The 16,763-nt window shown below is 37.4% G+C and overlaps 1 protein-coding gene across 5 annotated transcripts in view; it reads left to right on the forward strand.

Annotated features, from left to right (window-relative positions):
* PCNX2 (pecanex 2) overlaps positions 1 to 16,763 on the forward strand; it is a 149,198-nt gene that overhangs the window by 19,926 nt on the left and 112,509 nt on the right. For all 5 annotated transcript variants that reach the window (XM_031591892.2, XM_090135414.1, XM_090135417.1 and 2 more), the window contains 4 exons: positions 849 to 996; positions 1,165 to 1,310; positions 2,560 to 2,653; positions 16,180 to 16,315. In XM_031591892.2, coding sequence (XP_031447752.2) covers positions 849 to 996; positions 1,165 to 1,310; positions 2,560 to 2,653; positions 16,180 to 16,315 — 524 coding nt within the window. The remainder of the gene's footprint in view (positions 1 to 848; positions 997 to 1,164; positions 1,311 to 2,559; positions 2,654 to 16,179; positions 16,316 to 16,763) is intronic.

The following is a 16,763-nucleotide window of genomic DNA, read 5'->3' on the forward strand; positions in this document are numbered from 1 at the left end:
TTGTGTGTCAACTTATGGTGGTGATGAAACCAACATTTGTTGCACTTGAAAATCCTGCAGTGGAATTGCAAAATGTTTTGCTGTTCAGTGTGAGCATAAGTAACTAAAAGAGACCATCACTTGAAATTTTTTATATGTAGAAATAAACGATGTATATATATATAAATGATATCACTTGAAAGAGGTGATCTAAATTGGTATATTCAGTGTAGTAGAAACAGGACAAATCCATTGTGTGTGTTTTAAAAATCTATAGTTCAGTATTTTCCAAACATAGGGAAAAAGCTTCTGTGAAATTATTTAACTTGTTTTTCTTTGTACTGCATCAGGAGTGTGACTGGTAAGGAAAAGAAGTTGAGTAGCTATGTAGTTTCCATTGCAAATTCCAGTTTTAATTCCTTTGAAGATGCTTCCCTTCTTTTTGTAAAAGGGAGTGAGTGTAAAAGTATGTGAGGCAGTGCTGCTGCTTTTCTGCTCTCAGTATGCATAGCTGGGAAACAAGTTGTAGTTCTCAAGAAGGCAGACTCTTACTGCTGTGGGTCAGGGAAGATTACTTCCTCTGGATGAAGAGGAGAAGGAAAGATGAAATTCTCACTCATTTGTCCTTTGTATCGTGCAGCCTTTTCTTGAAACAGTGTGTTGGCTTATCAGGTCAGAATGTCTCCTCATCCAAAATTCTCTGTAAGTTGTTTAAACAATATTATATAAGTCATATTAATGTTTTTTCTAAAAGTAGTGTTTGCTGTTGTTTTAGCTTTTCTTTAAGATATTTCTGTGCAGTTGTAATGAGCAACACTCTTGACAGTCATCTGTGGAGACTGTCTCTACTTCACTGCCCTGTTTTCCAGATAGCCAGACAACAGAGAGAAAAGAAGAAGTGATGGGAACAGAAAAGCACCGTGAGCAACTTCCTAAGCAGGAAAGATCAGATGTACAAAGCCAAGATCGTGCTAGTACTAGTCCAGTACTACCAGAGTCTGCCAAATTTACAGCACTGTAAGGCCAGTTTACTTTACAATTTTGTACTTCAAAGATATGATGTAATCTGTTTTGTTTCATTGAGTAGAAATGACATAAACTTTTAATTAACCTCTCCTTCTTTCTGTTTTATTGAGAACAAGAAAAAAGTTCCTCATAGTAGTTTTGAAACATTTTTGTGTCAAGTTACCAGGGCAACAGGCAAAGGCAGATAATCTACCGAGTAACTTCTCAGCAAGACAGTTCTGTCTTGCAAGTAATAAGTGGACCTGAGGCGTCTGTACAAGATGAGCTATCCGTGGATGCAATGCATGTGTTCATAGATGAAAATGGTGAGTTTCTATAGGTGGAATAATTGTAATGTATGAAGAAATTTCTATAGAAAATTTTAGTCTTCTTAAAAGGATGCTTCTCATCTTGCCTGTTATGGATTGCATGTTTTCTGGGTGCGTGAAAGAAGATGGCTTAGTCATATCAGTAAATGCACAATCAGATAAGCAATAGCTAGGGTGTTCAAAATGCAGCCACACAGATGTGAAGTCTGTACACTGCCATACATACCAGAAGTTTATCTTCCAAATGTCATCCTCAAGAAGTGCAAACACAGAGCCTTTGTGCTAGGAGGGGTGGGCTCTTTACTGTTGTCTTCTCCAGCTGAGTTTAAGTTGGTGCTGGCTGAAATCTCTGATGACATTGTGGTTACTTTTTGTTCAGAGTCCTGATCTGCCTCCTCTTTCAAGTGAATTAACTGGAGAAGTGGTCTTAAGCCTGTGCTTGGAGCAGAATAGCTCCACAGCTATTACTAGAGATTGAAGCTATAACATGCATGATGGTGGTTTGTTTGAACTCTGCATGGAGCCCTGTGAGGTCCTGGCCAACACCTTTTGAATTGCAGCCACCACACTTTCCCTTAAAGCTGCCTTCAAAACCAGTGTGAATGAGTATTCATGGCAGCTGGGATCCTAATCCCAGTGTTTTGTTTTTCTGCTGATTCTTCCTGGTCTTGCTCACAGCCCTACAGTTCCTTGTGTGCAGTGAGGCTGAGAGCAGCAGAACAGCATGGCCTCAGGCTTGAGTTTAACAGGGTCTCTTCATTTCTTCCTGCTGTGCAAAAGGAGAGTGCAGTGCCTTTGGTTTTAGCAGAATTTTTCGCTATTTTTACCTTTTCACCTCACCTCCCTGAGCAGAAAGAAAAGATTTGTTCTACAGTGAACTTATATTAATAGGTGGTCTTTCTATTTACCTTACATGCATTTAAATGACAGTGTTGTCCATAAGCCTCTTATGAATATGTTTCTATGGATGATGTTTTGATTTGGTTTCTCTTTGCTATCATGGATTCTTGTGCTTAGTTATGAAGAAGAGGTCAAAATTTCACTTGAATTTGTCTCATTTTCTGTAAAGTTTTCAGTTTTTTGAATGTTAATTTGCTTTCTGAACTTTAAGATAAATCTAGTTTGCAAACTGAAACCTGATTTATATTCATACACTTGCCTAATATTTTTTGATAAATTTGTTTGCAAAACAAATGATCATATCATGTAACTGACTTCTTTTATATATATATTTTTTTTTCTGAAGGGGAAATTAGATCCTGTTATTTAAAGGCTGGCTGTCAGAAGGAAGGAAATTTTCGACATCAACTATCAAACTGTGATTGTATTTCAAATGCTCAGTGAGTAAACCCTTATTTTTAGAAACTGAGTTTTCATTGCTGGAAGCTATGAAGCAGATTGTAGATTTGAAAGGTGTGTGTGAAAGAAGAACACTGGAGAATAAATGTATTAACCTATTCAAAGATGTCAAAGTATGCATTTTTATTCTGTAATAGAACAGCAATTGGTTTGTAGGAGTATTGATGTGGAAAAGTGAAAATGAAAACCAGAACTAGCCTGTGTGATTTCCATTACTTTATGGGAATAGCCAAAGTCAAGTGTGGCAATATAAGTGAGATTTGTGAATAAAACAAAGTAAGTGAGACTGTTACCAGATATCTTCTCAGCCTTATTGTTTTACTCATTTCCCTTACCTATTGGGTCCTATCAGTATCAGCTACTGACACCATTTCCTCTCAATTCAAGCTGCAGAGCTGTTCAACTTTCATGAAATGTTTAATGGTAATTTGCCAGTCTAAAAAAGTGATCTGAACAATTTTCTTTCTTAAGGTTTTTCAGAGTGATTGCACAAATCCCAGGCTTGCTACTGTGGTTTCTGCTGTCTGATGTGTTATGTTGTTATGCATGTTTGTAAAAAGGATATTAACTAATCATAAGTATTTTTTATTGAATAATATATTTTTCATATTGTTATAGATCATTTGTAAGAGTGAGGGGATGGGAGGGTTCATTGTATTAATAATAAATACTGTTCTTAAGGTTTTTGGCTTTCAGTGGAGACTTTTGAAAACCTCAAGAATATGTTAAGAATGTGCTAGCATTATAGATAAAATGCTGTTATGAGATACATGAGAATACTCTTTATTTTCACTAGATGAAGAAAAAAATATCTGAGTTCATCTGTAATAAATGTTTATGTTTCTTCAGCAGAAAGGGAAAGCAAGCCATGGTAGAGTCTAGTTTCAATCAAACATCTTGGTTAGGACTTATGTAAGTCCTACAACTTTCCCCCCCTCTATCTAGTACAGAATAATGCCTTCCAATCCCCATCCCCTTTGTGTAACTGTGAACTGAATCTGTCTTAAATGCATAAGTAGTTTCAGGTCTCCTGACAGCTTTCAGTTAGCCTGTTTTTATCAAATAAGGACAATCTTCCTTCTCTAATATGCAGTCCTTCTAAATCTGTCCATCTGTGGACATCTGTATCATCTGTGATCTTACATCTATGTCTTGCTGTGTTACATTAAATGCAGATCTTTAGTTTGTGGTTTGCCTCTAGAAATGTGAATTATATATAAAGGAGTCTGTTAAGTGGTGTTAGTAAAAGCAAGTTCAGATGTTCTCTGCAGCCATTTACGTTTATTTAACTTAGATCAGTACCTTTGTTGGAAATCTTGGAATATGGTAGCAGTTCAGACTGTACAGAACAAAACAGCAAAGATCACTGAGCCTTCCCACTGCTTTACTGTTTTTGTATAGGAATAGAAATGCAGAAAACAAGAGCTTTTCCAAGAACAGAAGAGTAATAAACGAAAGTACAAAGCAGAAATTCACAAGAAACACTAGGAAGGAGGACCAGGAAACATGAAGTGTGCCCAAAGTTGAGTTTTGCAAGAACAGTTTGTAATATCTTTAGATCAGAGAGATTAATTACACTTGTTCAACTGGCAGTTCCTAGCATCAGTGCATAGATTGAAGGGTAGCTTGGGAAGGAGAGGGTTTTCATTTTCTCTTCAGTTATTCACCATCAAGTAAGCTTGCGTTTAAATGATACTGAATGTCTATAGCCTAAATAGAGAAAAAGTCTTCCTTAAAAACAGTTCTGGAATGAGGCATCTCTCCTTCCCCATTCCCTCCTACCTCCACCAGCAGGCATGCGCAGCACTTTATGTCAGGTTAGTTTCTTGTCCATAGCTAAAAGTAAGCCAAATAGTCACAGTTCTCAGGTAAAGTTGTTTTTATTATAGAAGAAAAAGGCAAGTTCACCGAATAAAACAAAGCACAAACAAAGGCATAATCAGCATTTGCTTCAGTTACATTCTCTTCTCTATCTCTCTGTGGAAAGCTCTCCAGAGAAATTACTCACTCGAGGGTAGGCCCTCCTTTGACAGAGATGTTTGGTAAGTTAAAGTGATAATACACATTCCCCAAATCAGTAGCAAATCATGTTTTGAGCTTTCATTGTGAAGGATAGGAGGACTTCCTGGTATAACTTACATACCCCACATGCTTGTCTATCACATTGTTCATTGTGTTGTGCAAGAAGTCTGTACCAACAGGAGGTGCTACTATTATGAAAGGGTAGTTGAAAATAGACATGAAACGCAACTCTGTCATGTCCTTAACTTATCTCCAGACCCATCAGAAAGTTAAGTAAAGACAAGACAATAACTCTGACAGTACTTTTATGTGAGTATAAAAAGATTTGTGTATGCAAGTCATCCAAATCAATCTTATGAGCTCAGAGGATGTGGGAAAAATTAATGCCTGGATATAAGAGGGTTGCATCTTTACTGAATAGCAGAAACAGAGTTCTGATCTCAGTGAGCCCAGATTTCAGAAGCTTATGGAGAAAATAGATAACATAGATCTGAGTAGATGAGTATAAGCTTTTAAAACATTTTTCGCCTCATCATGCTCTGTCTCTAGTACTTAGATAAAGTTTCTCCTAAAGCAAAAACATCAGACTGAGTTGAGTCAGTGAAGCCCAGATGTATGTGGGCTGTGCCCTGATGCTCCTCTTTGAGAAGACTTGGAGATGTTGGCCCTACCCCGGTGGTGGCAAGAGGTCTCTGGCTCTGGGGCTATTGATAGAAGCAGAAAAGCAGAGGTGCCAGCACACACTGGACTGTGGCACCTTTTGGCTAGCAGTGCAATTCAGAAGGAGGTTTTTATTAGGGAATATGGACTGGTCAGTCCAGGATAATTTAAGTGGCATGTGAATTGGCCAAAGGTAAATACCTTTTGAATAAGTCAAACAAATCTGGATAAAGTATTTAAGTCTATGAAGTATTTAAATATTACTTGAAAGAAGCCATTAAATAAAGCCTTGAGGCAGACTAACTAATGATTAACAATCTTAAATTCAAATTATAACTCACTATTTCTATCTACTGAATCCCACTATTGTCTGCTCTAGCAGTAAAATCTTAACCAATATGGCATTCCACAACAGCAATTAGTAGGAATTGAAATCAGAGTAGTATTTCTGTGGCCTGTGAACATAATAATCTGATCCTCTTGGCATGGCTTCTGAAATGCATTTATCACAACTAATGCAAAGTCTTAACATTGCCTCCTTCTCATAGAACTGGTTTGGTGTTATGTTTTTTTGCTTTTGTGTGCTTCTTGCTCTTTCTTGAGCTGTAAGGACTAGGTAGACAACCTGAAAGAATAAAAATGGATTAAAAGATGCCACACAAAACAGATGTCCAAGTTTGAAGGACTAAAGCTTGCTTTCTGCAGAGGCTCTTTGACATTGGAAACAATATTGTTGGAAGGTATTGGCTGATTTCAAATACTGTCATCGCTTCTTTTTGGCTCTACTCTGTAGTGATATGATCTTTAGAGTATTCTCCAGCTTGTCAGGGTTAATGTGTATTCCACTGGATATTATAATAGTTGGATGAATAGAAGTCATTACCTTTACCAGCAGTCCTTGTCTTGGAAGCTTTCAGAGCTTCTTAAACATGGATAAAGTTGTCTTAATCATTTCTAAAATGATATTTTGGGAATTAGAATCATTTCAAATTAGTTTCCTATTTGTGTCTCGCCAAAATCTCTCACTAATCCAGCTTTTAAAGAACTTTGATAGTTACATTTTTAAGGTATTCTTTACTCTGTAATGATTGTGTGCACATACACTCACACACATACAAAGAACAGATATGTTTTTCCCATCTTAAACCTCACTTTGGCAGGGGATTCTTGTTGCTGTACTTGGTAAGTTATTTAAACATTGGCAGGTAGCTAATCAATTGCCCAGTTACTGTTCATATAATTACCCTAACCCCACTTCTGACTGTTGTCTTGCCAGTAGCACCTTTTGCCAGCGGTCACTGGAGTGGATTCCTTGCAGAGCTAATTTGATGCCCCCATTACCTTGCCAACTTCTCTAGCCATAAATTGCTTTGTGACAGCCTTTGACATGAGAGAAAGTGCAAACTATATTCTAATTTCATGAATTACATTAGAAACCACTTACAAAAAGGCAATTTGGATCTGTTTTGGACTTAGAAACTTGAAAAACCTTCTTCTGACCCATTTCATTATGTTCTTTAGCTACATTTGTTTCCCTACAGTGAATCCTTCATATTTCTGTGCAATGTGGCTTACGTGTGTGATTGGATTCTGGGATGGCAAAGGAGGACAAGGAAGTTCACGTCTGTGTAAAACTGGTGCATGGTATAAGGCTGAACTCTCTTTTTGCGTGGTTAGTCTGTCTTTTGACTTCATTTTTTCTAGGTTTGAAACCTTACTTGAATAAAACAGATACAATAATCAGTTAGAGTTATCTTCCCATTGAACTGGTGATACAATGTAAAACTCCCAGTCATTAGCAATAATATTCTTTAAAACATGAAGTGAAAGTTTGTCCAAGTTAAACCATTTGTAGAGATTTATACCCGTTTTGGGGGCTATTAGAAACAAGTTGGAGTTAGTCTTACCAATTAGGAGGTGTCATTTTGCATCCTTTCTGTCTGCTACTGTGTGACAGAGAGCAGATGTTTCAAAGGAATTTCGTTAACTACCTTGAATGTCTCTTGCAGTTAAATAAATGAAGCAGTTTTCATAAGCATTCAAAAAGATAAATATTGGCTATCATGTTAGCTAGGAATTACATATCAGTGAAAATATAACCCCCTAAAATTACAATAATCATAGTAAAGCGTTAATCTCAGTAGCAGTAGCGTGACCTGTCCCCATTACAGAAGTCATCATAAGTATCTTAGTATCATGATATAGTAGTATCATAAGATATATATCAATGCCAATGCATGAATTATACTGCAAGACTACAATTGCATATTCTATGCATACTTGCTTTACCAGGCTAATCTGTTTTTCAAAAGTTTGATTGCTTTTCTGTATGTCCTTGTGTACTGGAGGTCTTTTTCAGAAGGTCAGACAACCTCTGGTGTGTTTGTGTACGTATCTGTATTAAGAAAAATATGTCTGTATTCATTATCTCTCAGTAATGTAGCTTTCCTCAATGTATGTTTGAAATACTGTGCTCTTAGAATTCGATCTTTCTGAATTACTTGGATGTCAGAAGTTGATCAATAGGCATGTTATCCTTTCTGATTTCACAGCTATGAAAAACTGTTCAACTTATGTAATTTAGTGCTGTTTTTTCTCCCAATTACCAAGTGCTAAAATAATATACTGCCTGAATCTGTAGCCTACAGAATTTGAATATTTGCATACTCTTTTTGATGATTAATATGTGAGGTGTTCATTTTATAATTCAGTGGTGGAACTCAGGACCCTGTCATTATCTGCTTCCTTAACTTAAGTTGCAAAGACAGTAAAAAGTTAGCTTAATTGAAATGTGAGGACACTAATATGATACGTTTTACTATTTAATAGTATATAGTATATACTATAGTATATATAGTATAGAATATATTATTACTCATATATGTATAATATAATAATATATGCTAATTATTATACATCATTTTTATTTTTATATATAATATAAAACAATAATATATAATAATAAATAAAATAATATATACAGTATATATTATTAAAATATTACTAATTTCTATTTAGTTTTGCTCCTACCAAAAATATGATCCCAATTTTTACTGTGGGTAAAATTCTGTTCTTTTTGGTTGGAGAAAACTGGGGCACGACATCCAATATCATGATATGATTTTACTACGTATGATGATGTTGAATAGTTGTACTCACATATAAATCCCTTGAAATGGTCTAATGCTTATGCATTCAGATTATCTGTTCTTTCTGCTTTGTCATTTGAAATAAATTTCTGACTGGGGATATCTACATAAAGCTTCCGTGGTACGGCCTGAAGCAGATCGTAGGCATGATAGCACTGTAAAACTCATGTGGTAGAATCATAGAATCCTTTGAGTTAGAAGAGACCTTTAAAGGTCATCTCGTTCAACTCCTGTGCAGTGAACAAAGATGTGTGCAGCAGTATGAGAAGAGATTATTACGTATCACTGAAGAATGTACCGATGTAGGATAATGCTGGTTACTGACTAGTATCTGTTGGTGTTTGAGCATTTTGCTGTCTTTACGTTTGTTTCTATTAAGCACCAAGATTTTTGTGGATGTGTGTGGAGAAACAGATGTGCTGTGACTAGCTACGCTTTGAAAAATACAGAGCATGGTCCACACAAAGTCCTATGTTCATATGTCCATACCAACCTGGCAGTGCTTGCTATGTTGAAAAACAGTAACTCCAAGGGAAAATGTTCTTGTGATATTTTTTTCTAAAGTAGAATAAAGAACTACTTTTTGAGAAAAGGCAAGTTTTCTTTCTCAAGTGAAGTATTAGCTTTCAAAAAGTCAACTGGAGTTGTCTCCTCACAAGCTGTAGAAGCATTTGGCCATTTTTATTTCTTTCCAGAAACGCTTTTAAATTTTATTTCAAAATAATGCAATTTCTGAGGATACCATTTGAGCCTGTTTTCTTCTTTCCTGTGTTAAACTCCAGAGAAAAAAAAACAATACTGAACCTCTCAAGCTTGTGCAAGATGATGTCATTGTACACCAACATTGATTTTGAAGGTAATAGAACTGATGTCTATGTAGAGCAATTCAGCTTTGTGATGCTGAAGTATTTGATTCATTCACGTACTTTGATAGGTTCACATGGTGGACCTCTTGTTGCAGTTAATCACTTTGTGTCTGGCAACAGTCAGCTTTAGGAGGCTGATGTGCTGTATACATGTAACATAAACTGGAGTTTAAAATAAATATGTAAGGCCACAGAAATGGATTCATGGTGTGCAACTGAGAGCAATAAAGAATTTGAGCAAAACAATTAGACTTAGCCACTTCCGAGGAAAAAAAGTATTTTTATATTAGGTGCAGTTTCTCTTTCCTTCCTTGACAGCTGTGCTTTCATTTGAAATCTCTTGCATATATCTAAAACTACTTGCTGTATACCTCTAGAGGTAATAATTAAAAGATCAACTCCCACTTTCTTCGTAATGTATCAGTTTACGTATGCAATTACTATAATATATAATAAAATCACATAATTTCATTCATATATATAATTGTATTTATATATGTTTTATTGTTAAATGTGGTTCATCTACTCCAGTATATGTATTGCACTTTGTGTGTTCTGTGTGAGTGATCCATCCTCTCAATGCTTCACTGTTTAGATGAAGCACTGACTCTAAACCCAAGCTTCTCAGAAGTTTTATTATCATTTGATTTTTAAAATGCTTTTCCAGTATAGGTAGAGAACTCCATTAAGGAAAAAGGAGCTGCCTCTTTATGTAGTGTTTTTTTTTTTCTTTGTTTTGAGAAAAAGGGTTTTTCCAACATCAGACGGGCTGATAGGTTAAAAAGAGCTAATTGCAGCAAAACAGTGTACCACAAGTACTAAAAAAAAAGCCATGATTGAAGTTACCTGCCAGTAGAGCTATTAAGTGCCATGGACTGCTGGTGTTTCTGGCCCTGGGCAAAAGAGGAGAGCTTCAAATCAATGAGTTAACTTTGTTGATTTACATTCACATCCATGAATAAGCTGTTGGGGTGCATTGTACTATATGAAGGCATCTAGCTGAATGCCTTAGCAGTACTAAGTGTTTCCTGTGTAAATCCATTAATACTTCAGTATTTTCACCCCTGGAAAATTCTCTAAACTTGTGAGCAACAAATCTCATAGGAGAAAGTAGACTTATAAGTATTTTTTTTATTTTTTTAGTTTTAGTATTTCAAATTGCCATTTTAGAATGAGAAAATACTGTGCTTCTGAGACATCGTTTTTTGTATTTCTCAGCAAGGTGACCTCATTCTGCTCTAGCAATAGCTGCTGTCTTCGTTTTGAGGAAGAATTTTGAAGGCTGCTCAGCAGGTTGTGTTATTCTGCAACTGAGCACTTTTTGTATGGATCAAGCAAATATTTTTTTAGCTTCTTCTCAGGTTTGGTGATTTTTAGGTGAGCCAGGTAGCTTAGGTGTAATGCTTCTTGAACATATACATGAGCATATGCAGGTTGAAAGTGGTCATGTTTGAATTCTGATATAACCACTTATTTTCCTTAGAAAAATAAAAATACTCTTTACCAACTCAGTAGCATTCTGCTGGGTTGCTAGGTGCAGGAGGAACACTTGTGTTATCATGGCAGCTTAGAACTCCTTTCCTATGGTGTTTTTTTTTTTTTCCCCACACGATGGCAGCAGCACCCTGCTCAGTTATAGAGCAGCAGAAGCACTGTGGTTTTGAGGGTTACTTCCCCTCCCTCCCCCACGGTTCAGGCAGAGAGCTCAGGAAAACGATTTAGAAGACTGGAGATGATGAAGCAGTAGGTGCTTTCAAGGCATTAATTTCAGTAAAACTGCATTTTCTCAAAAGGCATCCCCCAGGTTGTTACTTGGTCCATGCTTCTTGTTTTTTAATGTTGCTAGTACATTTCTCTTTACTCTGGAATGCAATAGGCTTACAAATTATCAGTGTTACCTGCTTGTTATTAAGATTAAATATATGTATATATGAATACAGAGAGGCAAGGGTGAACCAAGTGGATCCCATTCCTACAACACCTACGTATAGAAGCACACATGACTTGTAGTATTCATAGTGCCTGCAGTGCCTCTGATAACGTGCACTGCAAGGCTTCTCTCTGTAGTATCTCACTTAATGAATATAATATGTTCTGCTGCTCATTTTGTAGTCTGTTCCAAAACAGGGGTCTTATCATTTTCTGTCATGTTGGTAAGTCTCTCTCCAGCTCTCCCATTCTATAAGCTTGAGTCCACTACCTTATTATTGTTAGGGGTGGTATTATTCTTTGTTAGTTAAACAGATACCAAAGAAGCTCCCTAAATCCTGGTGTATAAGTAGCAAATTGTGAACAGATTTAGGAGAAGTATCATCTTTAGTTTGCACTCCCCTCAGCAGTAGCCATTAAGGGAAGTTAAATTATGCATTCAGAATGAACTTTATTCTCTTTGAGACTGTTGATTTCTTACCAAAATAAGTGCAGATTGCCTCTTCAGTTTTACCATGTTTGCTCTGATTGGGTTTGTCACATAATCATTCAGCCTTAATGCTGCTCTCACTTTTGCATATTTCAATTTTCTTATATAATTTGGGTTGCTTTCTGGTTTTCAAGTCATTCCATTTAATGGTACAGCTAGTAGCTGTAAGTCATCATCTGCTTAAAAAGGCTGTTTCCACTGCCAGTGGGTTTGTCTCAGTGCCTGGTTACTTGGTGATCTGGTCGGGTTCGTGCTGACATTTCTCCAGTGGAGACAAGTGAGTGGTGATTGAACATATAACAAGAGGTGTGCGTGGTTAGGTTTAATTGTGACAATGGAATGAAACAGCAGGGAAGGTGTTTTAGGTGAGAAGTAAAACTGCTGAGGTGTAATGGTGCTAGGAAGACCTCAGAAATGTGATTGAGTAATGGAGGTGCTATCAGGGTGCTGCGGACTGCTATTGAACCTGTACTTCAGTGTCACTTCAGGCAGCAGTGTTTCTACCACAAATTGACCATTTTGAAAGGACACAGGGCTTTTGGAGTTCCCATTGTGTTGTTAGTGCTAGATGGGTCTTGTACAACCAGATTGCTTGGGTATCAGTTCAGTGAAGTATTTTGAATGCACCTCAGACTAATGCCTTGGAGGTAATTGTTAGACGGGCAACTTCTGAGCTTCACTCGAGTTCACAGCCAGACCTGTTTGCCTTAAGAATGGGGTTACAGTGAGTATTACAAATATTATTAAAGCTGTGGATATTTATGTTGCATATTGTTGCACTTTGTAACCCAGATAGCTGCCTAGGAATGTGATGGGAGCTTTCTTGTTTTGAGCTCAGGAGCGAAGCTTTTCTGTACTGAGACTGTTGTGACCTTGCTTACAACGTTGCCTACCATAATTTAACTTTCTCCTAAATACAGGTTAAAGTAAAATTTAGCCAAGCCCTGCAAAACAACTTTATTGACCTGGGAATCTGTTATAATTTTGCGGCATGCCTTTATAATGAGCTTACCTTAAAAGGTATTCAGATTCAGGCCAGCTTAACAAAAGATTTGACTTAGGCTGGGTTATATTTCAATTGCTTGAGCAAAACTGTCAGCAGTATAAGGCATATATACATACGTCCCATCAAACAGTAACCAGAGAGGGAGATGGGAGGTTTTCCCGTTTTGTATAGTTGTACTAAAGTACTTTCAATGTTGTATGATAGCTCAGCTAGCCTACAGTGTTCTCAAAAAAAAAAGAATTATGAGCCAGTAAAAAAATCTTGGCCACTTATCAGTAGAGGGTGCTGTGAATCTTCTGCATTTGTTCTGCGTAGGTTGTATGTTTACCAAATATATTTTTAGTTATTAGTTTATTATTCAAAATGTAGTTCAATTATACCTTCGTTTACATTACAGTATGGTTTACTGTAGTAAATCTGGATAGCATTAATTTCATTCCCCAAATGAACTGATTTTCTATTTAGTAAGATTCCATGTTATAGTGTGATCAGCTCTGTTGTGATGATTTTATTATTAGAGAGTGTTTGCTCCTATTTACGTATGATAATAAATTTATGGAATCTTGTTTGTAAGCTTACAAAAACACAAACACTGCCTGCACATTTCTTACTGATATTTACTTTCAGTGTGATAATGTCATCTTGACATTCAGCATCAGAGAGGTAGCAGGTGAATGTGAGAAGGAGGTTGTACGGAAAATAGGAGGAAGGAGGAAAAATAGCAAGTAAGAGCTGAGGGGAACAGAAGATGAGGAAATAATAATAAGAGATACAGAGATATAAGGTTGTTTAAATAAAAGGCATGGGAATCAGGCAAAGGCCGGGTGACAATCTGGTTTTTGGAACTGTTGCTTTGCTAGCTCTGCCTTTCTGTTTCCCTGATTGCCTTGCCAGGTCCATAAAGTTTCCAGCATTTTCCCCACAGTTAGTGTCCCAGCTGTTTGCAACCTTTTCTGCCAATTGCTGGTAGATGGAGCTGTAAATTCTGCTGCTGAAAGCAAACAGAAAGCAGACATGGACTTTCTGGGCTTTTCAGTTATCTTCAAATCTGATGGGAGAGAATTTGTTCTCTAAATTTATTCTTGGAAGAACTCTTATTCTTAAAATGATTTTGATTTCCTGGAACTAATAGAGGAATGTGCCAGGGGAGTATCTTGGCCTATCTATCCATCATTCTGCCAGTTCCATTCTTGGGAAACAGATAAAAGACACGGTCCAATTTAGAAATACTCTCGACTCTATTTGGCTTTTGTAGAAAGACAGCTAAGGGCACAGAAAATTATCGAAGATTAACTATTCTTTCAAGAAGAACTGAACAAACACTGTTCTATTTCCTTACTATGTTTTGGGTTACATTTTGAGCAGGAATTCCCAATGCAGAATTCCTGCATACCCTGAGCTACGTTTTGCTTTTTCATGCTATAAAAAGGCAATGTCAGGGTCATGCTCACAGCAACAAGGAACGGGATGGTTCATCCTAATAAAACAAGAAGTCCATGGCCTTCTTTCATGCTGAACAAAGTCACCCTAAGTAGAGTGAATCAGAATATGGGAAAAGTCCAGATATCCTCTGTAGTCTGTATCTATGGCTAGCTGTTTTGAGGAACTTTTCTTCCTGGGAGGCATGCCTTTATGCTTCCCTTTCTGCCTACTTGAATCAGTTGTTTGAGGCTGTGGATCGTTTCCTATCACTTCTGTATGGTTTTGCTACTGACTGCTTGTGGGTGCTATAGGAGACCCACAAAGATGTGTTCTTATGGAGAGCTGCCTCATGGCTGGGCTATCAGCTGATCATGTTGGGCCTAGTCCTCATTTCCTAGTACTGTCCAAAGAGCATATGACAGCTGTACTCACTATGTGGAACAGATCTTCTGCTTGTGGCAGAAGGAGTGGGGAGTACAGGGGAAGCCATTGGGGTCAGGATAGTGGGGCACTTTCATTTGTGCTCACCTAATAGCTCTGCTGGAGTGGTAGATGGTGACTGGTGCCCAAACCTGACATGAGTCAAGGTGTTGAGAAAACTAAACTAACATGTCTGGAGGCCAAAGGCAGGATGGCTTCTATAGTGATATCCTGGTGCTGCTGGTATTCCTGTTGTTCTGAATAGAGATAGCAAATCCTAGTGGTGAGAAAGATACAGTGTGTGTTTCAAGGTGTTGGTCTGATACTTCAGCCCTGCTTCTTAGTGATCCAGACATTGAAACTCATCCTATTGTAGCATTAGCCTTGCAGCTTAATTTAACAGCCTCTTTTGTATGGAACAGTCACGACTGTAAGGCTCCTGAGGTAGCTTGGGAACGATCATATAGGGTGTGCAAGATGAGTTTATTTTTTGTTCTGGCACAGACTTCTTGGGTGAACATAAGCAAATGACTTACATTTCTTCCTGCTTGTCTTTCTTTTGTGGAAGCCAGGAACAGCTGATATTGACTGCCTTGGATGAGGTGATAGTAGCTAACCATTTTTGCAACACAGAAAGTATTGCTGCTGTACCTGCAGAGGATAAAGTATTTAAGCATAAATCAGTAAATATGTGGCATGGTGGAAAATCATCTTGTTCATGGTCCTCCTAGATTGAGTTTAGGCCTCAATACCAGGATTATCTGTATTAACCTTTTATGAATGATTGATTAATATATTGCCATCTTTTGAGGGCAGACGGAAGTTTCTTATAGTCTGAATACTCAGTGGGGTAAATGAATACTTATCAAATTCTCATTTTAAAGTATCTCCGGAGTAACTACCATTTAGTTTTGCATTGCCGATATGCAGCTTTTGACCTGAGTTATAGGAGAAGGTAAACAAGAGGGAAACTGTCATAGGTAATCTACTATTGATACTTACAGCAGTGTGCTTGTGAGAAGTGGAGGTGCGTAGAGACAACTAGAAAAAAGGAGATGATGTTTTTCTTCCAGAAGTTTAATTCATTGTTAGTGGTCTGGAAATGTGCCACACTGATATTTCTGAAAACAACTCTTGGACTAGTAGTCACATCACGTGACTCTAAATGCTTGTGCATTTAGATCTAAATGCACGTGACTCTAAAACAATGTTCTGACACTCAAATCTCAATGTACGATAAGACTTTCTGAATTGCCAGTGGACAGCAAAATGCACTTCAGAAGTGGAATTCACTCTAAGTGTTCATCTTGGGATGAGAAAAATCATGATATGGAAGTGTCTATTTCTCTACAGAGGATGTAGTATACCGTGTACCTACATTTGCATGCTAACTGCTTTGTGGGCCTGAACTAGGTTTCAGATACAAAGTTGGGAGGTTCCTTGTCCTGTAAGGCAGCCTGTCTTCCTCCTGTAATGTTTCAGGAGTACTACGAAGATGCTGCTTTTTAACACAGTCTCATTCCTTTCTCCCCTCTGTATGCAGTGAGATACAGTTCAGCTCTTCTAGTACCACTACTTCAGAGAGCCAAGAACCATCTTCTGGGGATCAGGCAGCAAGCGCTCTTCAGCAGCAGCTCCTTCTAATGGTGGCACGAAGGACCCTCTCAGAAACCCCACGGGTACATTGTAATATCTCAGTTTCTAGCATTTTGATAAACTGCTATACAAACAAATGCTGCAGACTTGTTGCTAAGACAATTCTGTTGATTTCTTGTGCTTTTTTTGCCCAGTATTGCTCACTTATTTAGATTTATTTTATGCTGATAGATGCAATTCAGATGCTTCCTACTGATACTGAGGAGAGTCTAGGAGAAGATAGGTGTTACTGGCTTGAAGGGGCTCTTTGCAGAAAAGGAGTGCACAAGTGAGAAACTGCTCTGAAAAATACAATTTTGTGGTCTAAGCTAGACTCCGACACCTTAAAAAGCTGATCTTCTGTCTAATTTAATTGGAAAGCAAGAGCATGTAGCTGTTATGATTTTAGATGCACCACCACATTTTAATATTATTACATTTTCTTTGGATTCGTTAGTATCCTAAAACCTTATGTCTGGTTTCCCTTTTATG

This window comes from Phasianus colchicus, chromosome 2, assembly GCF_987193195.1.
Source record: "Phasianus colchicus chromosome 2, bPhaCol1.hap1.1, whole genome shotgun sequence".
In the NCBI taxonomy this organism is placed as follows: domain Eukaryota; kingdom Metazoa; phylum Chordata; class Aves; order Galliformes; family Phasianidae; genus Phasianus; species Phasianus colchicus.